This window comes from Pieris napi, chromosome 21 (assembly GCF_905475465.1).
Source record: "Pieris napi chromosome 21, ilPieNapi1.2, whole genome shotgun sequence".
Lineage (NCBI taxonomy): Eukaryota > Metazoa > Arthropoda > Insecta > Lepidoptera > Pieridae > Pieris > Pieris napi.
The window spans coordinates 1,097,350-1,125,016 of record NC_062254.1 but is presented as its reverse complement, the minus strand read 5'-3'; the positions used below and the strand labels follow the sequence as shown (position 1 = coordinate 1,125,016).

Below are 27,667 nucleotides of genomic sequence, written 5' to 3'. Positions count from 1 at the left end.
TACTAAGTTCATTAAAACTTATCGTAATACTATCGGTAGCCCTACACCTATAATACGATTCCTTTGATTCTGCTTATTCCTCATAAATCAAATGGCCAAGCGGCATAAAGGAAGCATACTAATTATGAATTTATCTTCGCCATCAAAGAGAACTAATGACCTACGTATTTGTGGAGGCAATCTCGCTGAATAATAGTTGATGTATGGAAATAATATGAAGAACTAATGAGTTCTGGAATGATTGGCGTGCCTTTATGTTTGTCCGGCTTTTACGATAATGCGTGTACTGAAATGGTATATGATTTGTATGTGTAAGGGGATTGGTTCAAGTAAAGCGTGGAGACGTACGTACAATGTATCTATTTTTTTATGTAACTGGGGTAAACGGGCAGGCGGCTCACCGGTAATACCGCCGCCCATGGTCACTCACATTGCCAGTTGGCTCGCAAGTGCATTGCCAAAAATAAAAATTGGTACGCTCTTGTCTTGAAGGGCCCTAAGTCGAATTGGTTCGGAAATACTTCAGTGGGCAGCTTTGATAGACTGATTTAAGAAACGTTCAGTTGTGGAACGCCGAACGTCGAGCTGATACGGATGGATGTATTCTGCTTTCACGTACGATGATGAAACTAAGCTGCAGGTATTAATCCAAACAACTCCTGTGACTATCTATGGTAAATGCGGTAGATGATGCAGAAAAAACCCCACATTTCTGGGCAACGCCAAGTGACTGGTCGTGGACGATTCGATCTTGTGTAGACTTAACGTTCATTTGTTCGTTACTAATGTCTTATTATGGATTCTATTCCCATCAGATTATTACATTTAAGGACAGGTGTACCAAAGTACCGCTGGTTCAACAAAGTGGAGGAGGCTGCAGCTGAAAGCCAGCAGGCGGGAGATAGGGAGCTCTGGAAAATTCTCATTTCAGAGGACAACACACTTTTTAGGTTGCAGAGCCAGCAGAATAAGTAAGGACAGACTGCTAAGATAAAACAAAACATTTTGGAAAACTCTCAACGTTATGAAAAAATTCTCAATTCTATAGACCCACGATACTTTTGATACCTTGCCGTTTATATAAATTAAATAATTAGCGAAAAAGCCAGCAAAGCCTTACAAAACGTATCAAATTAAAACCATCACGATTTAGTGATCATACCAATATTCATCTTTTCTTTTCTTTTAAACCAGCATCAATAATTTTTTGCTCGGTTCAACTCTCTTTTTATAGAACGGAGGGCAAACGGGCAGGAGGCTCATCTGATGTTAAGTGATGCCGTCGCCCGTGGAGACTAATGCCAGAGGTCTCGCGAGTGCGTTGCCGGCTTATTACGATTTGGTACGCTCTTTCTGAAGCTACTGAATTGAATAAATGTTTCAAATAAAATACTAACCGTTTTGGCACAGTACACAATCCGATGTCTTCTGAACACTCTGTCCTTGACAAGGGGCTCCACCGTGTAAAGCATGCGGCTCTGTGCAAGTTCTTGTTCGCCGTTGACCCGATACTCTTCCATTGCATCGGCATTGCGTCCAGGGACCCCAGGCGCTCCAACCACCGTTTACTGAGAAAGATGTGTTATATTAATAGGTGATTACCCCAAGAATGAGAAGGCTATGAAAGTGCACCTAGTGAACACTAATACACTAGTAAAACTTAAATCACGGTTAAAATATTCACACGAGTTAAATAATATTAATTTAGCTTACATGCTAATACGTGGGTAACACTGAAAATGTTTAGAACCGGCCAGTGAATAACATTGCTGATGAAAACTTTTTTGAATTTCAAATTTAGAACTCTTTGGTAACCTAATGTAGTATTTTGCATTCATTTGTCATTTGTTTTTGTGAATTGGCGGCACTAAAACTCTTGTTACACGTGAAAATGAACCTAACACTATTATGACTTTCGTTGTGGGCTTACTCAACAACAAACTATGATATTATTTATTATTATAAAAATACAACTGACAAATCGTAAACACGATTGTCCAAATGGAGTTACTTATTTTCGTATTAAGTACTGATTAAAAGCTAATTTATTTTTCTATCTAACAGTGAGACTAATAAAATTTAATAAGCAGTAGTAAGCGTAGTCCACGCACGTAGCTTCTCGGACATAAATACAGCAATTAAAATCCTTTAAATAAACTTTTAATTTCACCCTTTTACGAGACCAAAAGGACAACTATAGTCAAACGAGTGAATCCATAAAAATACTAGTTTATGATATTTCGGGAGTACCACCCGCCAAGTCGTTCGTAGACATAAAATTTTAATTAACAATTTTAAGTGTAAACCCGCATTTGGATGTTTTAAAAAACTACTGTGCGCTTTAGTCCTGTGAGAAACGGCGGTTTTACGGCCTTTACGAAATATTAATAATTAAGTAGTTAAAATTAAAACAACTACCACACTGCAGTAATCTTGACATTTCGTAGATATTTAGGTTAAGATTTTTTTTTGAAAATGCATTTCTGCACTAAACCCCTCCCACCAAACACGTCAGCCTTTTATTTCAGTTATTTTTAAACTTTAACACATTTTATATTTTTATCATTTCATTATTTTTATCGGTGTGCCCTTTTTGGCAAAGGCCTCCTCCAAATCCCCCCATTCCTCTCTGCACTTGCACCACCTGCTGTTTCCTTAAACTTGCAAGTGTTTATCGGGAACATATATATATAAACACAAGCAGGATTCGTTCACTTGGCGTCAGAGTTGAGTGTCCCTTAGGTACTAAGCCAGTGCTCTATCCACATATATGTATGCGATACTTGAACATATATATAATGTGCATTTATTAATTTACAAAAGCTTGCCACCGCTCGGCACACTCATACATTGGTACGTAAGAAAAATAAAATACAAGATTTAATGGGACCAATGAGCAATGAAGGAAAAAGATACATCGATTTATAAATTATAAAAACTGAAGAAAATTGATTTCAAAGTGTGAGGAACCACTATGGATATCCAGACCTAGATAGTTTGTATTATCTGGATATCGGTGATTTCTGGTCAAAACGCTTTCTTCTGAAAAAAGGAACAAATGGGATGATGGGATGGTTGAGGTAGGAGGGTGGGTACACGAAATTTAAATTTAGTTAAAAGGTTGTGGCAATCAACCTGATTCCTTAATATCTTAGTCCTGTGTGGGAAATATGGACATATGTCATTAGTATTTAGTTTTAAGCTTACCTGCCACCATAGTTTATCTGCAATGTTTACGCATAGTACCCAGCCGTCAATACAGTTTTTGACACTTTCGGAAGGTTGTGCCGATTACTAGCCGATTCGTAATAAAAATATTGAGGATATTCGGAATATTACAAAATTGTTTCACGCGCAACTATTAATTACACCACTATTGAATATTTATTATGTTTTGATTTTATTTAACAGCAGTCTTAATACGTGTCCGTTAGGTGAGGGGTATCGGGTTCGATTCCCGGTCGGAGCGCTAATTTATTCATATTCATTTAAATTTGTTCTCTGCCAATGGGAGGGTTGTGCGGGCGGGCCATACATGGCGGGCACGGTCGAAAAAAGGTATGCACAGGGCATCAAACCAAAACTGTGAGGTTTGGGATGTATAGAACAGTATATCCTAGGACGGGGTAGTTAGTGACTAGTGGTTGGCATTTCAACATTCCTTTTTTCTTGTCTATGTTCGCTTGCACGTTTTTTTGAATTAATAAATATTTCTAAAATTATAAGAAATTATAAGAAAATACTCAAATGGTTTCGGACAATTCCAACCGATGAAGTAATAAACAGTTTTAATTAAAACTTTTCAACACGCACGCATTAGGCTGTATTATCTTATTTCTAAATCAATGGTTGAGCATGCTAGCTTGCGTGTAACCTAAATGACCTGGGTTTATTTAACCGCTTGTTAACGCTAGGTTAAAAGTAATAGTACGGAAATAAACTGTAAACCTTAATAAGATTCTTTATTGGTTGGATTTATGGGTTATGCTTTTGTCGTTGAAAATTAAAAAATAATCTGATTTGAATTAGTTTTATTTAAATTTTGCGTGCTTTGCGACACGGGTTACGCTTTAATTATTACTAAAGACTATTTAAAAAAAGGAAAAAATCGACTTAGTCAACTAGTTATGATTGATATAATTAGGGCAATATACATTTAAAAGAGAGTTTTTCCTATAAAACATCATTTCGATAATTAATTAATTAATTAATTAATTATCCAAATAACATTATTATATTTTTAAGAACAGTGTTGGCATAGTGCTTCAGTGTCAGCAGACTCTCATCCTTGAGGTCGTAGGTTCGATTCCCGGCTGGGCACCAATGGACTTTCTTTCTATGTGCGCATTTTACATTCCCTCGAACGGTGAAGAAAAACATCGTGAGGAAACCAAAAGTCGACGGCGTGTATCAGGTACAGGAGGCTGATCTCCTACTTGTCTAGATTGATAAATGATCATGAAACAGATACAGAGATCTGAGGCCCAGACCTAAAAAGGTTATTATTTATTGTTACCACCACGCATCGCATCACGATAAAATATAAATACGAAAAAAGTATTAAGACGCAACACATGGTAAACAGGAGAAATGCGGGAAAAATTGCCTCCTCCCATTAGCATAAGCGTCGTTTTGGAGATTTGAAAAAAGCTGAAACTGGCGATACTACCCCAAATTACACGTAATGGCGATCGTTAGGGTTACCTCCATGTTATAAATTGTTATAAATTCATGCCACATGTCGAAATTAGGATTAATGGGCCATTCATGCTTTAATTGGGATATTTTTGAAGTACCTATGCAAAATGTGGTTAAATTTAGAATATGATAAATTTATTTGATTTAAAAATTATTATTTACAACCTTACTCAGACTCAAAATATCTTTATTAATATAGGTAAACAAGTACACTTATGAACGTCAAAAAAGAAGTTAAATTAATTGTAAATTTACATTTACTACCAGTTCGCAAGTCAAGGGGGCCTAAGCCCGCTCTACGCCCTTTACTAAGACCTATTGAATTAATAAGAAAATATTGTCATGCACTATAAAAGTATTATTAGCTTTGATCTGCATTTCCACATTTAAATGAAATATTTTTTTGTTACACGTATGGTATCTCGGACTTTTTAGTAGATATTGATGTCTTCTACAACACTTTGCTCAATTGTCAATAGTTTCCGCAGAGTACGCGATATAGAAACTTCATACAGAACTCTAACTTTATTGAAAATATTCTATAGATAATCATCAGAGATAACGTAGTGTTCTAATCCCTACTAATATTATAAATGCGAAAGTAACTCTGTCTGTCTGTCTGTCTGTTACCTTTTCACGCCTAAACCGCTGAACCGATTTTGATGAATTTTCGTATAGAGATAGATGGAACCTTGGGAAAGGACATAGGGTACTTTTTATCCAGATCCCGATCCCGATCCCGGAATTATACGGGTGGAAACGCAGAGTGCAGTTGTGTATCGTATATCCCTACTAAATGAATTTTGGTATAGAGATAGATGGAACCTTGGAAAAGGACAAAGGCAACCTTTTATCCCGATCCCGATCCCGATCCCGTAATTATGCGAGTGATAGATAACGCAGGGTGCAGTTATGTATCGTATATGCCTACTAAATGAATTTTGGTATAGAGATAGATGGAACCTTGGGGAAAGACATAGACAGTCTGTCTGTTTCGTTTTCACGCCTAAACCGCTGAACCGATTTTGATGAATTTTGGTATAGAGATAGATGGAACCTTGGGAAAGGACATCTTTACTTTTTATCCCGATCCTGATCCCGGAATTATGCGGGTGAAAACGCGGGGTGCAGTTATGTATCGCATAATTCAAATACTCCTAGCCAGCTTTTAGAATACTTTCTGCCTGACATGTCCATCAGGCCCATCGGCCTATACACTATGAATGTGTGAGTGTGACGATGCATGGTGTGGTGTGGCGGGGCTGGCGGGCGCGGGCGCGCTGCGCGGCGCGGCGGCAAAGACGTGCGGGGGACGCGGATGGCTCGGTGGGAGGAGTGTAGATCACAAAGTATGCTTACCCGAACGGGCAGACACGTGAGGGCAGACGTCGTTGGCGGACGCATGCGATATCTACAATTTTGAGCTGCAACGTATTCGCTTTCTTTACGTTTTCATTGGTGTTTAGGGTTTCTTGGATAAGCATTTTGTGTTATTTACTTAGTTGTTTTGGTTGTTATTATTAGTTTAGCATAAGTTAGTAGTAGGTAGAATTATAGTTAATAGGTAAAATAAATACTTTAATTCATTTTTTAGGATAGGTATAAAATTGTAGTAGATTAGTAGGCAGGTTTTTTTAAGTTTTTTCACATTTAGTAAGTAGTTACGGTACCTAAGAAGGTCAGCATAGTTTTTATTGAGTATTAATAGGTAAGTAATGTTGTTTTGTGAATAAAATAGTTCCAGTAGTTTCGCATATAATTTTATCGATTCATTTTGTTTTTATTCCATGTGGATAGTATATTTTTTTTAACATTTAGTTTTAGTTTAGCAATTCGTTTTGGTTTTGTTTTATTTCATGTGTATAAGTACCTACCTTAAGTATAGTTTCGTACTCAGTACCTTTAACTAAATTTTTTTGTCAGCTAAAGAATTTTTTTTTGCATAAGTACTTACCTGTTTTTATTACTTTAGGTAGGTAACTGGTTAAGTAATATGCCTCGCAAGCGTAAATCTAATTTAGCGCGTAGCTCTAAAAGAGCTCGAACTGCGCAAGTAGCTAGATCCCAAGAATCTGAGGAGCAGACTCAGGCCCGGCAGATTTTAGATGCTGAGCAACACGCAACGCAAAGAGCTGCCGAGACCTATGAACAAACTCAGGCCCGGCAGATTTTAGATGCTGAGCGACACGCAACGCAAAGAGCTGCCGAGACCTATGAACAAACTCAGGCCCGGCAGATTTTAGATGCTGAGCGACACGCAACGCAAAGAGCTGCCGAGACCTATGAACAGACTCAGGCCCGGCAGATTTTAGATGCTGAGCGACACGCAACGCAAAGAGCTGCCGAAACCTATGAACAGACTCAGGCCCGGCAGATTATAGATGCTGAGCGACACGCAACGCAAAGAGCTGCCGAGACCTATGAACAGACTCAGGCCCGGCAGATTTTAGATGCTGAGCGACACGCATCATTGATAGCTGCAGAGATGCCAGAAGAATCCCAAATAGTATAAGATCCCGCTATACAACGACCTTCACCGAGATGCTTATTTAATGAAACTTATTTTATATTTAATTTAATATGTCAATAAATATAATCCATATGGGTTGCCTAGTAAATTTCAGTCCAGAGTATGTTTAATTAATATTAAAAAAAATTTTTTTTTTTTATAATTTGCATGTAGTAAATTTTTTGAACTTTTTTCAATCAATATTTTTAATCAGGGTAGTATTATATATTATGTATCACTAAAACCTTCTTTTATACTAAAGATGTATATATACTTTAGTGTCACATAAAAAATATACACATAAATAATTAATTGATTAAAAACAACCTAACTTTTGCATATTCTATGGGCTTCATACTTTCGATTGGTATAGAATTTATCTAACAATCATACCGGTGAAATGTTTAAAAAAATATTTTTTTTTTAAATTAATTAAAAATACTCTGGACTGAAATTTGCTAGGCAACCCATATGGATTATATTTATTGACATATTAAATTATATATAAAATAAGTTTCACTAAATAAGCATCTCGGTGAAGGTCGTTGTATAGCGGGATCTTAGACCAAAAGACGACGTGTGTTAAATGCTGAACGGCAGTCAGAAAGGAGAAATGCGTTTACAATGTATACATGGGGAGCATTCCACAATGCTGCTTTTGATCATGACCCATCGATTGAGTATAATAACCATCGATTACTTCTCATAGGTGGAATGGATAAAAAATGTATACATTGTGAAGCACTCAAGTGGAAAGAAGAAACTCCGGGTATGTGTTGTTCTGGTGGCAAGGTTTCAATTCCAATACTTGGAGAACCAGAGGAACCATTGAAGTCTTTACTTTTAGGTGATAACAACGAATCGCGGCGTTTTTTAATCAAAATAAGGAAATATAATTCATGCTTTCAAATGACGTCATTTGGTGTAGAAAATGAGGTGGTTATGCCTGGGTTTTCATCTACTTTTACAATCCAAGGTCAAATCTATCATAGGATTGGTTCTTTGCTTCCTACAAATAATGAGCAACCAAAATTTTTACAGATTTATTTTATGGGAAATGAAAACGACGAGGTTGACCGCAGGTGTCAAAACATTCAATTAGTAGAAAAGGATATTGTCTTAAAGATTCAGAGAATGTTGCATGAACATAACCGCCTAATAAACACTTTCACAACAGCCTTAGAAAGAATGCCGGGAGATGATTATAAGTTGGTGATTCACCCAGATCGTACACCAAGTGGGGAACACGAAAGACGATATAATGCACCTTTAATAAATGAAGTCGCAGCCATGGTTTGTGGTGAACAGTTTGCTTCCCGTGATATAGTTTTACATGCCCGTGATAACACACTAACTAGGGTGCCGGATACACATAAATTTTACGATGCGTTACAATATCCGCTAATATTTAGCAAAGGGCAAGAAGGGTATCACTTTCAAATTCCACAAGTCGATCCTGTAACTGGCCTGCCCTTGCCTAACAAAAAGGTATCATGTATGGACTTTTATGCCTTTCATATCATGATTAGAGAAAATGATTTTAATATTATATCACGATGCAGGCAACTGGCCAATCAGTTTTATGTTGATATGTACGTTAAGGTAGAAAGTGAACGATTACGATACATAACATTAAATCAAACTAAATTAAGAGCAGAAAATTATATCCACCTTCAAGACGCAGTAGCGAATGACGCTAATCTAAATCCAAATGATATTGGTAGAATGATAATTTTACCGTCTTCATTTGTAAATAGTCCGAGGTACTTACACGAATATACTCAGGATGCGTTTGCTTATGTACGTACATATGGTCGCCCTGACTTATTCGTTACGTTTACTTGCAACCCAGCATGGCCGGAAATAGTAAATGAATTAATGCCGGGTCAAAGCGCGATTGATAGGCATGATGTAGTCGCAAGAGTTTTTAGGTTGAAAGTTAAAAAACTTATGTCTGTTATTTCCAAAGGCAGAATATTTGGAGAAGTGATCTGCTTTATGTATTCCATAGAGTGGCAGAAGCGTGGCCTACCACATGTCCACATATTATTGTGGTTAAAAGACAAGTTGAGACCCGATCAAATTGATAATATTATCAGCGCAGAAATACCCGATCCAAGCACTGACAAGACACTTCATGATATTATAGTTAAAAACATGATTCATGGTCCATGTGGACCTGAAAATCCTCAGTGCCCTTGCATGAAAGATGGAAAATGCACAAAGAAATTTCCTCGCAAATTACACAAAGACACTGTCCACAGTGAAAACGGATACCCACTCTATCGTAGAAGAGCACCAGCAGACGGAGGTCGAACGGCATCTGTGAAACTACGAAATGGGAGTTACGTCACTATTGATAATAGTTGGGTGGTCCCTTATTCCGCTATTCTATTAAAAATATTTAACGCCCATATAAATGTTGAGGCTTGCAGTTCAGTGCGCGCTATCAAATATATCTGCAAATATATTAACAAAGGCAGTGACCAAGCTATTTTCAATTTTAGGAGCACAGAGCTTGCAAATCGCGTAAATGAAGTACATACATATCAATCTGGTCGTTATGTTAGCAGCAACGAAGCCGTGTGGCGGTTATTAGGGTTCCCGTTGCACGAAAGGCACCCCACCGTTACACATCTAAGTGTACACTTAGAGAACGGTGAACGAGTTTATTTTACAGAAGATAATTTCCACGAGCGACTATCTACTCGACCAAAAACCACCCTTACAGCTTTTTTTGAACTTTGCATAAGAGATGAGTTTGCAAGAACTCTTATGTATGCTGAGGTACCGAGATATTACACATGGGACGCAACCAGAAAAACTTGGAAACGCCGAATTCAAGGAACTTCGGTTCAGAACTGGCCTGGTGTCAAATCTGGAGATGCCTTAGGACGGGTTTACACAGTCCATGTTACTAACATGGAATGTTTTTGTTTAAGGATGCTTCTACACCATGTGCGTGGGCCAACCTCTTTCAATGATCTCAAAAAATACAACAATCAAGAATTTTCAACATTTCGAGAGGCATGTGAGGCAAGAGGATTATTGGAGGATGACAATCATTGGAATATAACACTGGAAGAGGCTGCACAATGTAGATCAGCGGCCAAGGTGAGAATGCTTTTTGCTATACTAATAGCGACATGTGGGCTTTCAAACCCTCAACAACTGTGGGAAAGGTACAAAATTCAAATGGCCGACGATATTTTACACAGAGTACAACATCATAATCCAAACGTTACATACAATGATTTCATTTTTAATGAAGCCCTAACAAAGATAGAAGACCAAGTCATAACTATAACTGGGAAAGATTTGTCAGATTTTGGGTTGAGCAGGCCGCAAAGAACTGGGGAAGTTTGCAGTGATATAATAAGAGAATTGAGTTACGATGCTGCTTCTTTACAACAACAAATAACTGAGTCTGTTCCGCGTCTAAACCCAGAACAAAGATTAGTTTTTGAGAATGTTGTGCAAAAAATCGAAAGTGGCGAAGGTGGTTTATTCTTTTTGGATGCGCCAGGAGGCACGGGTAAAACATTTCTTTTAAATTTACTTTTAGCCCAAATTCGTAAAGATAAAGGAGTTGCTGTTGCTGTAGCTTCTTCTGGAATAGCAGCTACGTTACTTAATGGTGGCCGAACGGCACATTCAGTACTTAAACTGCCATTGAACTTAGCTCATGAGGAAATGCCAGTTTGTAACATTACTAAAAATAGTGACCGTGGACGAATGTTACAGCAATGTAAGCTGTTGGTTTGGGATGAATGTACCATGTCCCACAAAAGAGCGATAGAAGCACTAGATCGGACCATAAAAGATATTAAGAGTAACCAAAGTATCATGGGTGGTATGGTGGTACTTTTAGCTGGCGATTTTAGACAGACTCTGCCGGTAATTACTAGAGGCACGCCGGCAGATGAAATAAATGCATGTTTAAAAGCGTCTCCATTATGGGTGCATGTAAAAAATTTTTGTCTGACTACAAATATGCGAGTACAACTGCACAGTGATACACAATTGGTGCAATATGCGGATGCTCTTCTGAAAATCGGAGAAGACCGTATGGAAACAAATAGTGACGGAATGATTACATTGAATCGTGAATTTTGTAATGTTGTCTGTAACATGGATGACTTAAAGAACAACGTCTATCCCGATCTTGCAACCAATATGAAGAACAGACAATGGCTGTGCGAAAGGGCAATTTTAGCACCGACAAACGAAGTAGTGGGGCAGATCAACGAACAAATCATGTCAGATGTGGAAGGTGATTTTGTTGAGTATCTGTCCGTAGACAATGTCATGGACACTGAGCAAGTGACATCGTTCCCTGTAGAATTTCTTAACTCCTTAGAATTATCGGGGGTGCCTTCCCATAAGTTGAGGCTAAAAGTAGGTGTCCCGGTCCTGTTGATGCGAAATCTTGACGCACCAAGAATGTGTAATGGCACACGTCTACAAATTACACACCTGGGACGCAATATTGTGAGAGCAATAATTATGACAGGAACAGCAAAGGGAGAAGAAGTGTTAATTCCCCGTATTCCAATAATCCCTACCGATTTGCCATTCCAATTCAAAAGAGTACAATTTCCCCTGAAAGCAGCATTCGCTATGACGATAAACAAAGCTCAAGGACAGACACTCAAAGTAGCTGGTGTTCATTTAGAAAAAAACTGTTTCTCCCATGGGCAACTGTATGTGGCGTGCTCACGAGTATCGAGTCCACAAAACCTACATGTTTTGACCAAAGAAGGAAAAACAAAAAATGTCGTATACAAAAACGTATTAAACTAAGTTAAGTCAGGGATCAGGGTCAGGAAAAGTCTACCTATGTTAATCTCAATAATTCAATGTGCCGGCTTCATTAGAATCGTTTCATTATAGTTTCAAAGCCTATTCAGTCCAAACAAATTTACACGAAGTAGTAGTTCTACGCAGACGAAGTCGCGGGTAACAGCTAGTGGTGTAATAATTTCTCGAATCAGTCCGTAGTATTGGAAATCTTTCCTCTTAATATTAGTATAGGTATTCATACATACTTAGGACCTTAAATATTATAATAGACTATCTTTTATTGCTTCATTAAATGCGTTTAAGAAGGTATCTCATTAGATAAGACACAATTGTAAGTTTTTGTAGATATATTACGTCTAGTCCATACTAGCTGCTCATGACACAGGCAATCCTATTGTGAGGCTACTGCACTGTCTTTTTTAACTATACAGCATTTTTTATTATATGCAATAAAGCTTTTCTTTCTAGATTAAAAATGTATGTGCGATATCACCATCTGAACTGTAATATGAAGTTTATTTACATAAAATACAATTTCCTACCTCATAATTTGAAAACCTTGTCATATAAAACTCCCAGGCGGTTTAAGCCCAGCATAATAGTTTACAAACTGTGGCAATATGCGACATAATGACTAGCGACACAATAAACCACGCTCATAATATCACCCGAGACGCCAACTTGCTGTGACTAAAATGTTAAAGGGGTCTCGAAACAAAAACTATTATCAAATAAAATGTTTCTTAGTGGAAAACAAATTTTGAATAAAGAACTGGAGTAAGCTAGGTGAGGGGTACCGGGTTCGATTCCCGATTCGAGGGCAAGTTTTAATTAAATTTAAATTTGTTCTCGGCCTCTCACAACCCGTGCGGTACCGGGCGAGTGCTTAAACCGTACATGGAGGACACGGTCGAATTTCTAAAGACAAGCACGAATTATAAAAAAAATCCTTTACTTGACGCTGGCTAATGCACAAATCGTGCCAGAGCCATAAAAAAAAGAACTGGAGTAAACCTCAAAGCTTAGTTAGGTATTTTTAATCTGTTTTATTAACGGTGGTCTAAATTTGATTTTAGTAATTATGCTAATAACAACAGCGTATTTCGATTTACCGTCTCGTTTACCAACACGATTTAAATCAGCTACTTTAAGCTTCTAATTAAATCTTACCCAATAACAATAATAAATCGTTTATTTGCAAAGAAAGAGGTACAAATCTTTAAATTAATCAATCACAAATTATAAAACCGCACAGCATATAAATAAGGCCTACAAATGTCAAACTCATTATAATAATGTCATAATAATAAGTTATTTATAATTATTTTCCAAACCTATGGCCGTTACCGTACCGTAAATAAAAATATTACCGATGTATATAATGTATCATGTTTTATTGAAAATTTTAGAGTTAGAAAAAGTCCCTGGACACAATGGCAGGGGAGTTAGTAATATTAATTTAAAAAAAACCTATGCCCGTACCTTTCATATAAAAAACAGTATTTTAGAACTTAAAATACTTTGTTGCTGCATACAATTGAAAAATATATTACAACACTATAATTCAGAGTCGAAACTTATAACTATGACTCCTGTATCATAATTTAATATGTTTTTGGCCCTGTAAGGATAAAACACCCTAGTCTCTGTACTAAAAATGAAAGCGTGCCGATGATTAAAAATAAAACGAAACCATTGCAATTTCGAGCATCGAATTGCAATTTCCGGCAATTACAAATTAAGCCATACAAAATAAATGTAAAATCCAATTTAACGTTTATATCACTAATATACATGTAAATAAAAACTAAAGCGTTTAACCGAATTGCCACCCATTGCGTATTCGTATAAAATACGTAATAATGGGTCATTACGCCCGGGTTTAATATGACTATGAGAAATAAACTAAGCTTAGGAAGTGTTTGGGTGAAGTTTAGGATATCGTGTGATATGTGATATTGTTAGGGGACATATTATGGAAATATTTTACAAGTTTTTGTACGGATATAATCTTTTATACCCTAATGAACTTTTAGGTCAGGTCAACTTGATCTGATATCACCAGGATTGGAGGAGTTAGGACCTTTATGTAACACGGAAAAATCGGATATGCTCTGCTTCGGTAGAGCCCTAATTTCCCTTTTGTTTTTTCTAGATGAACAATTGAAGCAATGCCATGAATTCTAGTCGGATATAGAAAGAAAGAGAGTACCGTAAGAAACTTCTTTACGAGCTAGAAAGAGATTCAACTGTCTTTTTTTATAGAACAACGGTTTGGAGGCTCTTCTGATGGAAGACGCGGTCCATGGACATTCTAAATTCTGGAGGGCTCGTGTGTGTTCACTTTTCTTGAAGGACCCTAAGTCGAATTGGTTTGGAAATACTTCAATGGACAGCTGGTTCCACAGATGAGTGGTGCACGGCAAAATGTGCCTTAAACTGAGGTGATACGGGTGAAATTTCGAATTCTGCCTCGTCGTACGATGATCAAACTCAACGGTATTAATCCGAACAACTCCTCTGAACGTCTACTACCCTAGTAGTCCACGCTACGAAAATATCTGGTAAGACCAGTTTTCTTTCAAGTAAAATAATTTTAATTAATTACGTCCGAAGACTATAATTTCTAAGAAATGTGTATGTAGCCTAACATTAACAGACCCTAATAGGGATCGTTGGAAATCAATTAAGCGTGGAATTTGGTTTTAATGCTAATGGATAGAGGCCAAGTAATCTTCTGGTATTCTCGTAAAATCGAACTTTTTATGTCGTAAAAGGTTTAAGAGCTTATTAAATTAAAAGTATTTCTATGTTAAAATTGGTAAATTTCAAAAAGTTTGGAAATTTTCTTTGGATGTATACTTTGTTCTAAGTTTCATAGCGAGTTTGAAGCAAAGGCATGAAAGAAAATTCCCCCTTTTTTTACCGCGCGACGTAAATGCTGTAACATCAGCGGTACCTATTATATAGTGTATATTGAGATGTATTTATAAATTATATCGCTGTCAATATTGGAAGTTGCAGAGTACCGACGCAGTTTTTAGATAAAAACCTCCGCTGGTTCTGCGACCCAACAAGTGTATTTGCCTCCGAAATGAGAAACTTCCAGCACCTGTCCTGTTATCCCCATCTCTCGCAGTTTTTAGATGAAGTAGATAAAACATAAGAAACACTAATCCTGGCTTAGTTACTGGCATGTGCTTCTCCGAGCTCTTGTTCGTGTGAATAGGACGCGGTCACTAATATATAAATATAGAAAATATTAAATACTGTTAAAAATTTGAGTTTGAAATATTAAACGGAATAAACTGATACTTATTAGCACACAGCAATTAGTATATCCCAGACAATTATTAACCAAACATTTGCCTCGCCGAGAATAGAACCACGACTTTTGATTGCCAGCCTGGTTGAGAGTTCCTTCCTTGTATGTTAAGTTTATAAGTAACCCTTAATAAGAATATTAAACAGGAGTCATCCATCAAAAGTTTTGCGTGACAAGCGAGAAACAGTTTGAAACTGTGTTACATTTTAGGTAAGGCGAACGAAAAGGACTTGTTATAATTATTTCAGGCGAGTACTAGATTTATATTAAACATAATGAAAAACGCAATTCGTATACTATAAGAATTGGGCCAGAATGTGTGGAAATCCGATAAAGAATATTAAAAGTTTTCTTTAATTTTATTTGCTGAAACAAATGCACAAAGGCTTTTAAGTGGTTTAAATTATCAAAATATTTAATAAATTTATTTATTTTTGCCCAAATTTTAACTGAAAATATGATAAAACTATTACACAATCAATTAACTTACAATAAGAATATACAAAATATAGTGTCGTATTATTAATGTAAATATTTTTCTGAAGAAGTTTTGCTATAGGATTTTAAATGTATTGATTTTTATTGAGCAGTCAAAGGTTTTCGCAGTTAATATTTTGCTGCCTGAGAATACCTTGTATAAAAATGGTTTGTTTTGTTATCATTTAGTTTTTGCTTATCCGATATTTCCTTCTGAAAACTCCAATCGCTTGAAGTTTTAAAACTGTTGAATAGAACTTACAATTAATATGGATTGCATTTAACGTTAAAATCAAAATACTAACTTGTACATCGAAATCAAACCGTTTAATTTAAAATTGCAAAATCTAGCCACAATCAAGTCTAACAATATAACGAGCCGTCAAATGAGTTAAACAACACCGCTATTTAACTCTCATTCCACCCTTGTCTATAATAACCATACTTCATGAGATCAAAGGGCGATTCACGATTGCAATTATGCGTGTGCGCATGGGAGAGTCATTAAACGCCTACGCCATCTCGCGGCGCCTAACTGATAGCGATCAACACCTTATGACTCGACACGTCCGAGTTTCTATATGATCATTTATTGAAGAAATTATATAAATAGAAACTTAATTAATTCCACCTAATACGATATACTTTCACCAATAAACATGTGCTTTCTTGCCGTGACTAAGAAAGCTCAATCGGGAAAAATACAAATTAGCTTAAATGCATATTACTTCACGTTTAAGCAGTTACCCAGTAATAGCTTTTATTTCTTTAATAAATTCTTTATTATCTGACGGTTAGTTACAAACAAATAATTGTTAAGAGAAAACAATTATTAACTTTTAACAAACAGTTTTCAGGCCAGGTCTATTTTAGACCATTCTGCTCCATCTCTACGGCAGGCCATCTGCCAATCTTCTTACTGGTCATCCTTGACTTCCTATTGTCTTCTCTAGGTAACCATACTAATATATCGTTTGTCTCTTTTTTGCTTCTTAAAATGTGTCCTGGTCCATTTTATTTTGTATTTCTATAACTGATACAAAATAAAAAACCAGTGGTGAGCAATCGTTAGAGACTATCTCCCTTTATGTCTCATATAAAAAATAATGTAAATGTTCCGGTCATACGACAATTTTCCGTTCTGACATATGCAAATTATCCGGTCTGACATAGGATATTTTACCGGTCTGACATACGACAATTTTCCGGTCTGACATACAACAATTTTCTGACCTGACATACAATTTTTTTCCGGTCTGACATACGACAATTTTCATACTAGTTTCCTAGCCAAAATTTCTCAAGCGTTTGCAATAGTTGCGTGTATACAAAAATCTATTGGGGAATAAACAGCCAGGGTCGAGCTACTAGACTAATACGTATATAGTGAAATAAAGCACAACATAACGAACCGGTTTTCTAATTAACCCAGCGCTAACCAAGAGAACAATAGCGGTTAAGTTCAGCCGAAACCACGGCGCAAACTTGTTTACCGAATTCCATAGACAAAGCTCTAATTGGAACAGTTATTCCGGTTTCACTCTGAGACCAATTAAGTTTATTAGAGGGTCAGCCCTTTGTAGGGGACGTACGTGCGATAATTGTTTGAGCTAAGGTTCTATTCGATTCACAATTACAGGACAGTCACAAATATGAAAAATTGTTTTGGAAAGCGCATTTCAAGTTTATTTTCTTTAAAAAACCTCGTCGCTTTTCGTGGCGGCTAGTAAAATACGATTCAATAGTGCATTTTGAAACTTTGATGTTAAATTTGACGTAAAATACATAAAAACATTGTTTATCTAGTGATATTAGTTACAAATAAAGTCTAAGGGTCTGTTTCACAATGTCCGGATAAGTTCCACATAAGTTCCAAATAAGCTATTTATTACTTATTGGTAGGATAAACACTATTGTTGCGTTTCACAACTGTCAGATAGCGCTATTCGTCACATAAAGTCCATCACAAGTTATATGTCGGATGAAGTGGCAAATAGCACAATTTATCTGTAACATAAGTGTGTTTGACTGATGTCAGACAAGAAAACGTTGTGATTCAATAATATGATGGACGTTTTTGAAACTCTTGAAGATGAGTTTGATGAATACTTTGATCGCATCACAACACCGCGCAGGAATCCCGTATTTCAGAATAGAACCAACTATATGGAGACATTGGACGAAACGGACTTTAGGACACGGTTCAGACTTACTAAAGAAGCCGTGATGTTTGTTTATTCAATGATTGAAGAAACAATTTCTGCTCCTACAGAAAGGTAAGTACCTACATACATACAACCCGCAATGATTGGTTTAGCTACCAGATGAGCGCTGCTGGATCCACTTAACAATAGATTTTCTATTGTGTCTGGTTTTCCTAGACAAAATAAGTAGGAATAGGAATCTATTTACCTAACCAACGAATTCCTTATGTACCAAATCTAAGCCATGTTTGTTTCAGAAATCATGTTATAATGCCGATTACTCGTCTACTATTGACTTTGAGATATTATGGTGGTGGATACTCTGGTGTCAGCAAAGCTTCTGCCAGTCGCATTGTCACCTTGATTTCACAGGCTATTGCACAGCTCCGTCCTGAGTTTATCAAATTTCCAACCGATACTCAAGAAATACAGCCAGAGTTTTACAACATAGCTAAATTTCCAAGACTCATTGGCGCTATTGATTGTACCCATGTTCCTATAAAATCTCCAGGTAAAAGATCCAATAACCATATAAAAACATAATATCTATTAAACTATGTAGTTTGTACTTTGTTATTTATTCGATTATTGTTTCTAGTTTGTATAATATAACTTTTGTCATTTTAGGTGGAGACAATGCAGAAGAATGGAGAGACAGAAAGTCACAGTTTTCTTTTAATGTTCAAACTGTAGTGAGTGCAAAGTTGAAGATTTTAGACATAGTGGCTAGATGGCCAGGAGCAGCACATGACCAAACAATTTTCAACAATTCATTCCTAAAACAAAGACTGATAAATGGAGAATTTGGAAACCTTTTGATTGTTGGTGATAAAGGCTATGAAAATACTTCATACCTTCTAACTCCACTCCAAAACCCCACGACTCCAGCAGAACATCTATATAACGAATCTCAAATTCGAAGCAGAAATGTGGTGGAAAGGACATATGGTGTTTGGAAAAACCGGTTCCCCATTTTGTCAAAAAAGATTTAACTTCATGTATCTCGTGTACAAGCCGTGATAGTGGCATGTGCGGTGTTGCACAATATTGCTATTGATATGCGAGATGAACATTTTGAACTACTGCAACAAGTAGATGAACCTGCTGATGATATTGATCAAAGCGCAATTGACAACGTGGGAAATGCAAGTGTGCGAAGTAATCTTATTAGTGATTATTTTGCTTTATTATTATAATATTTTATAAATTACAAAATTTTTGAGATAAATTAAATAAACATTCAATGCTTTTATTAAAATAAAAATACAAATTTTTATTACAATACATCCTCGCTCCAGGCACAAAATCGATTATTTTTCTAATTTATTTAACAACATATTTTTTTCTATGGCCCATAATTATCTTTTATGCTCTCTTTCTTCCTCTTCAAATGCCCATTGCTTTCTCTTATTTAGAAGCTCTACCTCCAGAATCTTCTTTTGCAGATCCGCAATCTCTAATTTTGAATCAGCAACTTTTTCGAATGGCCTTTTCATCTTCGGAGTAGCTGAAAATAGATTGATTGGTTAGCCGTGTGGTGGCAGCAAAGACGAGTAGTACCACCCAATATTTGCTTGTGGGTGTCGATGAAAGCGACTTAGGGCTTATCCGCGAGTTTTAGATATAGCGTGGTGACTATAGGCAAAACCTAATAATGAAATAAATCTACTTTAATACAAATAACTTACATAAAGCGGGATGTTTTTTGGAACGTAGAGATTTTGGCTTCCAGTTGGTCCACTTTTCAAATGCCAATTTTTTTGGGGTAGCACTACCACATTCACCTGAAGTGAAACATAAAAGGTAAAGTCCGACTAACTTACCAACAACTCAATTAGAATCTTCCTTCTGTGTACAAACGTCTGCCTCAACTGAATGGATAGATTCTGTTTCTAAAATTATATCATAATATGTATGTAATATTGTTTCATTTGTGAGAGAAAATAAAGTAATTTGTATTGTATATCTTACCAATGCGATCGGAGTCAAATTGACTTTCAATTCCTTCGACAGACAACAATATCATGTCTTTGACTTTTTCCTCGATAGGGGTAAGAGGAGTAGCAGCACTAGGGCCACCTCCTTTACGTTACGTTTCAGCATGTATCAAGGCAGACTTTTTTCTTGTAGCCCTCTTTAAGCCTTCGTATTTAGCTTTTAAAGTTTTAGCGCTGCGAAAGTTTTCCCCACTTGTGCTATTAAACAGCGCCTCTAACGTCTTCCAGCACTGCTCTTTCTCCTGCCAGGTGACTGAGTCACTTTTTTTATTTTCTAATATATTTTTATGATCAGCAACAAGCGAAGTTAGAAGCTCAACTTCTTCCCGGCTGAAATTGACGCTTCTTTCACGTTTTTGCGTAGACATTTTTTTAAGTTAAAGAATCCACCTCGAATCACAAAAACAACGGAAAGGTCAAGCCGAAGGCACCGAACTAAAATATGTACTAAAATACTCAATAACCTAACAAACAAAAATACCATGTGAAAATGACAGCCCGTTTCATTACAAGTAATATTAAATGACCAACAAAAAGGTTAAGGTTCTATGTTTTTCTATAGAATTTTGTAACTTTATTTGTTCGTAACAAAAAAACGGAACATACGAATTTGGTGTTGCTACCACAATCTTCTTTATGTGTCGGATAGTTATGTGCCGGATAAAATATGATTGTGAAACGCAAAGTTTCTTATTCGGAACTTTTATCTTCCAAATAATTTATGTGTTGCATAGCTATTTGGTACTTTATCCATACATTGTGAAACAGACCCTAAGTCATTGGTAACTTGAATTCCAATTAGTTGAATTCAGTGACGAATCAATTTGTTCTGTATATATGGAAAACAATCTAAAGTTTTTCAAGAATTATATGTAACACAGTGTACTTTCTTTATAACGTCCTTCGTTATAACTAAAAACTCTCTATAACGCATTTTGAATTCCCTATAACGATACCTGTCTATAACGAATAAATATTCTCGGTTCCTTGAAATTCGTTATAAAGAGTTTACACTGTATAATAAAAAATAGTAGGTATAGAATAACTTACCATATACTGTAAGTGTAGCAGGCTCAGAAATTCTTTTACCGGCTATGTTCTCAGCCACGCAACTGTAGTTGGTCATGTCCTGAAACAAAAAGCCAATCTCAATATCGTTTAAAATCTATTTATATTTATACAATTCTCGTGTGTGACTACATCCTTCCAAAACGGCTTGACTGATTTTTATGAAGTTTTTAGAATTATTAGACCTTATATATCTTAGTGTAAATTGTTTGTATTGTTAAGACAAATCATTTTAAATGATTTGGCATTAAAATTATATTAAATAATTAAGTTTCACCCTTCCATCAAACTCCTTTTTAAAGCGATTTTAATACTGTTATTTATATATGACAAAAGAACATTTTCCAGATTAGCTAGTAATGCATAAAAATCCAACCGAGAATCCCACAAATAATACATATAACCACACGCTCGATCACAAGGGTATAACGACTCTTAAACAAAAATAATAGACTCACGTTAAAGATACAATATGGCGTATGTGTTTTAAGTCTTCCTTTTATACATTTTTAATCTGTGAATTAAATGCACGACAGGATGCACATATCGCCCAGAGCAAAATGAAGTTCAGAAAATATAAAAAGCAAAACATATTCAGTGTAAAAAACGTCCGACGTATCTCCATAAACATTTAATTAAGAAAATGGTACACGGTAATGTTACAGAGCGGTTGACACTGGTTGCAATTAATACATGTCTCGCCGCAAAGGGTAATTAGCGGAGTGCTTTGTAGGAAACGAGAGATGGTGTTAACAATTTGCAATTCTATCGCGGTGCTGTGACACTGGGTCTTGATTACATTGTAATAGGAATTGACGATTGATGACTTTTAATTGCAGTGTTTATAAAACGGGATACTTTAACTACGGGGTGTTGTGATTAGCACTCACATTCTGGACTTGGAAGAGACAGCTGTTTCTGATAGTTTTAAAACGTTTTCTAGCTAGTGATTAGTGCTTTAAATAAAATCTAACTATTTAAATACTCGATCATATAATTGGGGCAGGGCCTGACATATGTGTGCCATCTTAAAGGTAAGTATTTCAGTATTTTTTTCACCTGGAATGAAACCAAAGACTCCCTTCTGGTAATACCAGGAGTAGATCATTCAGTGACGAGAACCGCATCTCGCCTTTATACATAAAATACTACATGATCGAACCTCGAAGGTTGTGTAAAGACGTAACTTTGATATAGAAGGGCAAACGGGCAGGAGGCTCACCTGATTTTAAGTGATAGCCCATGGATACTCTCAATGCCAGAGGGGGAGTGCGTTGCCGGCCTAGTAAATACACATGGTACACTCTTTTCTTGAAGGACCCTAAGTCGAATTGGTTTGGGCAGCTGGTTCCATATAGTGGTGGTGCGCAACAAAAACTGCCCTAATAACGTTCAGTTGTAGAACGACGGACGTCGAGGTGATACGGGTGGAACATAGGAAAAGATATTCAGTACCAACTCACTCTCATTTCATATTTACCAAAGCACTTCATATAAACAAACATGCTCTCAGGGCGTACTCGAACTAATTTACTTAGGACTATTCCGAGAAATATAAAATAAATTTACTTTTTCTGCCTCCAAAGAGCGATCGCAAAAAGGCGACGTGACACCGACGCGTGTCGCAATTAATAAATGTCGGTCGCGACTAATTAGTCGCAGGACAATAATAAATCAAGGTTGAAAGGATTGTGCGGTCTAACACGAGGTGATTGTTATCTTAAATTCTTGCATATTATAAAATGAAGTATCCAACAACGTGTCTGTCTAGATGAATGAGATAAACTCAAATCTACCGAACGGATTTTTTTATGCTTTTCACTATTAGATAGCCTGATAGCTGGGAAGGGTTTAGATTTTTGTAAATTGGCTATATTTGTAAATAGAACGGTTATTGTTAAGAGCAAAATTCATGAAATTAAAATGTATGTGTAAAACTAGACATTTTAGATTTTGCTAGATATCTGGATTACTTTTATGATGTTTATATTTTTTTTATATAACAAACTGCAGACGGGCAGGCTCATCTGATGTTAAGTGATACCGCCGCCCAGACACTTACATTGCCAGAGGGATCTCAATGCGGATCTCAGTGCGTTGCCCGCCTTTTAAGAATTGGTACGCTCTTTTCTTGAAGGACCCTAAGTCAAATTGGTTCGGAAATACTTCAGTGGACAGCTGGTTCCAAAGTAGTGGTGCGCGGATAAAACTGCCTTAAATAACGCTTAGTTGTGGAACGACGGATATCGAGGTGAAATTTCATATTCTGCCTTGACGTCCGATGATGATGATGATGATGCAAATAGCAATAGCCACTCTTACGTTTATATTATTAAAATAGCTATATATTATCTATGTATTTCGATTTTGTTTCCTTTGGAGTAGACTCTTGGGCTATGGGGTTCAAGTGCACAGGCGCTAATTTAAGATTTTAGGTGGCGCCTGGTAGATAGTACCGGTGACCCGAGCTGGTGCTTTCCTCGCTCAACCATAAAGTATCGGAATACAGCGAGGAAATGATGACCCAGCGTTACACTGCCACAGGGACCAAACTTTAAAAAAAAATTATCTTCTTTTTATTAATATTTAATTATTTCTATTTTTCACTAAGTATTTTGCTTCAATTAAGCAGTTTAAATTGTAGTTTTACAAAAAGTTATATATGAACATTCTAGAAAATAGAGATCAATCGTGTCTAGTAGATTACATTTATAGTTAATTTTGTACAGCACTGAACGCACCGCCATATTTATAAAGTTCATACATCATCCCTTATGAGTTATTGCGGTTCTGACATCACATGTTTAATTATACTGGTGCTCCGTAATTGGCACATTTGATGACTAAAGCGCATGATAAATGTACCACAATTTTGTAGGCTGTCACAATCACTGAGAAAAGCAAAATCACGAATAATGCCATCAAAAGTTACAAACACGGCTCAGTGACCACGTGTGTCACTGACGCATGTGTATGACTCACTGAGTGCTTAATGAAGCTAATTCAGGATTTTCAGCTTTAGATAACCATCTTAAAGGATCTGTCTAGAGTTGAGAACTAAAGGAAAAATATGGAGAACCCAAAAACCCTTTGTTAGCCATCATTTTGGGGAAAATGTTTTGAGAAAGTATCTGGCAATACCGACTGAACGATAATAGAACTAATCTCTGGGGCGGGCGATTGTCATCTTCATAAACATCTTTTCCTAGGCGCGACAGACCGCCCCATGTGCCGAGGCTATTTCAGAGGAATCAGTCACCCACGTAGTCCTGGAATCGGAGCAGTGAAGTCGCTCCGTGAAGCCTGTGAAGTGCCCAGGAGACTTCTGTGCTTCTGTAAGGAGCTAGGCTGGCTTAATTTGCCAGGACTTTACGCACAACAGTTATGAACCTAAGTGCGGAAACTGAGTCTACCAACCATAACCGACTGGACGACGGCCCACGGGTGGATGTAGAATTTTTTAGGAAAACAAATGAAAAAAGGGTTACGCGAGCTTCAAGTGATAAATTGGCAAGAGCTTGACATATAAAATAATTCTTATTAAATCTCCTCTCAAACAAATGGAAGACCACGAATTTTGAAGCAGGATTATGCTAACTATTAATTACTTAAGATGTCATGTGGAACATGGTGTAATGGTTGCAGCTTCTTTCAAACATTGTGTATTACTAAAATATGGCGATTAAAAAGAGTGGCGGAGAGTTTATTGAAAATTCTTATCGTCCATTCTACACCCTTGATTTGAGAACTGGCAGTTAATGTAAATGCAGTACTTACAGAGTTGTAATTAAAATAGTTAAATATTTAAAGTCGGTATTCATCATGATTGTAACACATGTTATCATTGTTTTAATTTGCGGTTAAATTAATTACAGTTTAAGATTCCCATGTTTATGACCTCATAAAAGTATAGAATGAGATTGATGAGAACAACGATAAACTTGTAATTAAAATGAACGGTTTATTTAAAAGCTTATTAAGATTTTACTTAATACATATCCAAAGATAATTAAAACAATTGAATATCACAAAGTTACTAAAATAATTAAAATTGTTTACTTGTTTGTTATGCTTTTTCCTTTATCGACAAATACGGGATCAGTATTTGCACCTAAACCAGGTATAATACCTTGCCTACAGCAATATCGTCGCCAATTTGTGTTCACGCTTGAATTTATTCTTTTAGCGAACAATGTCAATAGTACAATGAACAGTGGCAGCGCGAGTGAGCCTTATACTGCCCACTTCCCTTTTCGACATGGCTGTGTAAATATGACCATAAGCTTCAAGAAATTTTAATTGCGCAGTCGAGTATCAAACAGATAATAAGAATCATAGCATACCTCTGATCAAAGGCAATGAACTCTTATTTAGAAAGCATGCTTTATCAAACTACAACTACAAAACAATGTAACAATATTCAACAGGACTACGCCCAAAAATAATAACAAAATGCAAATAAGATAATGTTTCATACAATAGCATTCCCAAGCTTGATCCGACTCGGCATAAATTTCATGAACAGAATTAGTTTTAAAATAAAACAATAGCGAATGAAAGTTTGAGTTAATCACGTTACAATATGAAATATTCCGTTTTTAATTAACTTAAAGAAGTTATAAAGCTTTTCACGGATGAAAATGAATATGTATTACGAATATTTTGTTACTCAACGGAAAGGAGCTTTTTTAAATTGAAATAAATATTTATTTAAGTTTATTTTCACTCGCTTAAATAGTTTAACCTCTGTATAAATAAATAAAATGCGCTACAACTTTTTAGGTCTAGGCCTCAGATTTCTATTTCATAATCATGTCAATCTAATTGCCACAGATCAGACTCTTGTGCCTGACACACGCCGTCGACTTTTTTTGGGTCTAAGACAAGCCCGTTTCCTCACGATGTTTTCCTTCACCGTTCGAGCGAATGTTTAATGCGCCAATTGAAACAAAGGCCATTGGTGCACAGCCGGGGATCGTCATAGGTTCGATGAGAGATGAGAGTTGCACGCTGAAGCCACTAGGCCAACCTTATCTTTTAAGATGTTACTTTATTCTTGTCAGATTCACGTAAGTCGATTCATCGAAATAACGACATTAACTGATATGAAATCAGTTCTGAATTACCATACCATATAGATAACATACCAGACCAAAATATACTTACGGTCGAGAGGTATTTATATATAGCTAAAGTACATGCTTTTTTATTTACCTGTAAAGAAGCCCTCGATATCAGCAAGTTGCCTTCAGCAGAAATAAGTACGTTATGGTCTTGCTGGAGTGGGATGCCATTCTTCAGCCAGGATATCCTCGGAGATGGTGCAGCGCTTGGTGGCGAACAGCGTAATGATGCTGCAGACCCGGCTTCCACTGATGTGGAGGCTGGTGATATTGCAAACTGCTTCTTAAGATCTGAAAAAGGAGTTAAATTGTTAGCTGATTTTGTTTTCATCTGCAATATCTCTAAGAGTATTTTGGTTATGATTGAATATTTAATACCGAAAAATAGTTATACATAAGAAATTTCCTTGGGATGAAACAGAACCAGAATCTGTGCCAAATTAGCAACATCTTTTAGTTGTTCTGACGCAGCAACCATCAATGCAAGTTGCAATAATAATGTTATCGGTTCTAAAACCTGCAAACTATGTTTAATTGATGATCTTAAAATGGTGATTAAAAGCTTGTAAACTTTTAAGTACCAAGATTGTTTTGGTAAGATAAGCGTTATCAAAAGCTTACTACAGGCAAATTAAACGCATAATTAAAAGCTGCAATAAATAAATATACTTGCGAAAAGTACACATTTTACGTTATTACAAAATATCGAAACCAAATATATATATATGTTTTATAAATATAGTAACGTACTTGGCGCGACATATATTTTTCATTCTTTACACCGCATGTCCATGCAGATTTCAACTCCAAATGTGTCGTAATAAATTATAACGTCCTGAATTTATCTGTTTTGACTTGGAACAAAGCTTTTAATATATTCTTCTGACAATTTACACCATCTGTCTTGCTCGGTGTCTTTTATATTGTACAGGATTTATGTTTAAACGCGAACATAATTAACAAGAAGCTCTTAAGTGTTTTAATTGTTCATATAAATAATTTAAGACTGTGTCGCAGATGGATTTACGCAAATGACGCTAACTTGTGAGTATTAATAATTGTTATCTATATACATTTATTATAGAATACAAACGGGCAGGAGGTTCACCTGCTGATAAGTTACACTGCCGCATGGACAACGCCAGATAGCTCGTAAGTACGTTTGCGGACTTAATTTATGTTTTTATAAATTATAGTTGATTATGATTTTTTAATGTATTTTTTTGTAGAACTGGGGCAACCTAGCAGGAGGCTCCTGAAGTGATACCGATTTGGAATAGAATTTGTACACTCTATTCTTGAAGGCCCTAAGTCCAATTGGTTCGGAAATACTTCAGTGGGCAACTGGTTCCACAATGTGGCGGTGCGCGGCAAAAAACGCTCAGTTGTATGTCGGTAGTGGAGCAGTGTTGGCCGAGTGGATTCAGCGTGCGACTCTCATACCAGAGGTCGTAGGTTACCGT

General features: G+C 36.4%; 2 protein-coding genes and 1 long non-coding RNA gene across 5 annotated transcripts in view; 1 reads left to right on the top strand and 2 right to left on the bottom strand.

The window, feature by feature from the left end:
* The window catches only part of LOC125060154 (netrin receptor UNC5B-like), a 96,265-nt gene that overhangs the window by 28,878 nt on the left and 39,720 nt on the right, over positions 1–27,667 (bottom strand). For all 3 annotated transcript variants that reach the window (XM_047664919.1, XM_047664921.1, XM_047664920.1), the window contains exons 4-6: positions 26,296–26,495; positions 21,064–21,142; positions 1,398–1,568 (exon numbers count right to left, since the gene is read on the bottom strand). In XM_047664919.1, the coding sequence (XP_047520875.1) occupies positions 1,398–1,568; positions 21,064–21,142; positions 26,296–26,495 (450 nt within the window). The remainder of the gene's footprint in view (positions 1–1,397; positions 1,569–21,063; positions 21,143–26,295; positions 26,496–27,667) is intronic.
* Positions 17,670–19,155, top strand: LOC125060155 (putative nuclease HARBI1). The gene is made up of 3 exons (XM_047664922.1): positions 17,670–18,088; positions 18,274–18,527; positions 18,644–19,155. Exons 1-3 carry the CDS (start codon positions 17,877–17,879, stop codon positions 19,006–19,008), a joined length of 831 nt encoding a protein of 276 aa, XP_047520878.1. The 5' UTR covers positions 17,670–17,876; the 3' UTR covers positions 19,009–19,155.
* LOC125060156 lies at positions 19,310–20,789 on the bottom strand. Its single transcript, XR_007118805.1, has 3 exons — positions 19,988–20,789; positions 19,705–19,800; positions 19,310–19,523 (listed from the first exon to the last, which is right to left on the bottom strand). It is a non-coding gene; the product is annotated as an uncharacterized LOC125060156 (long non-coding RNA).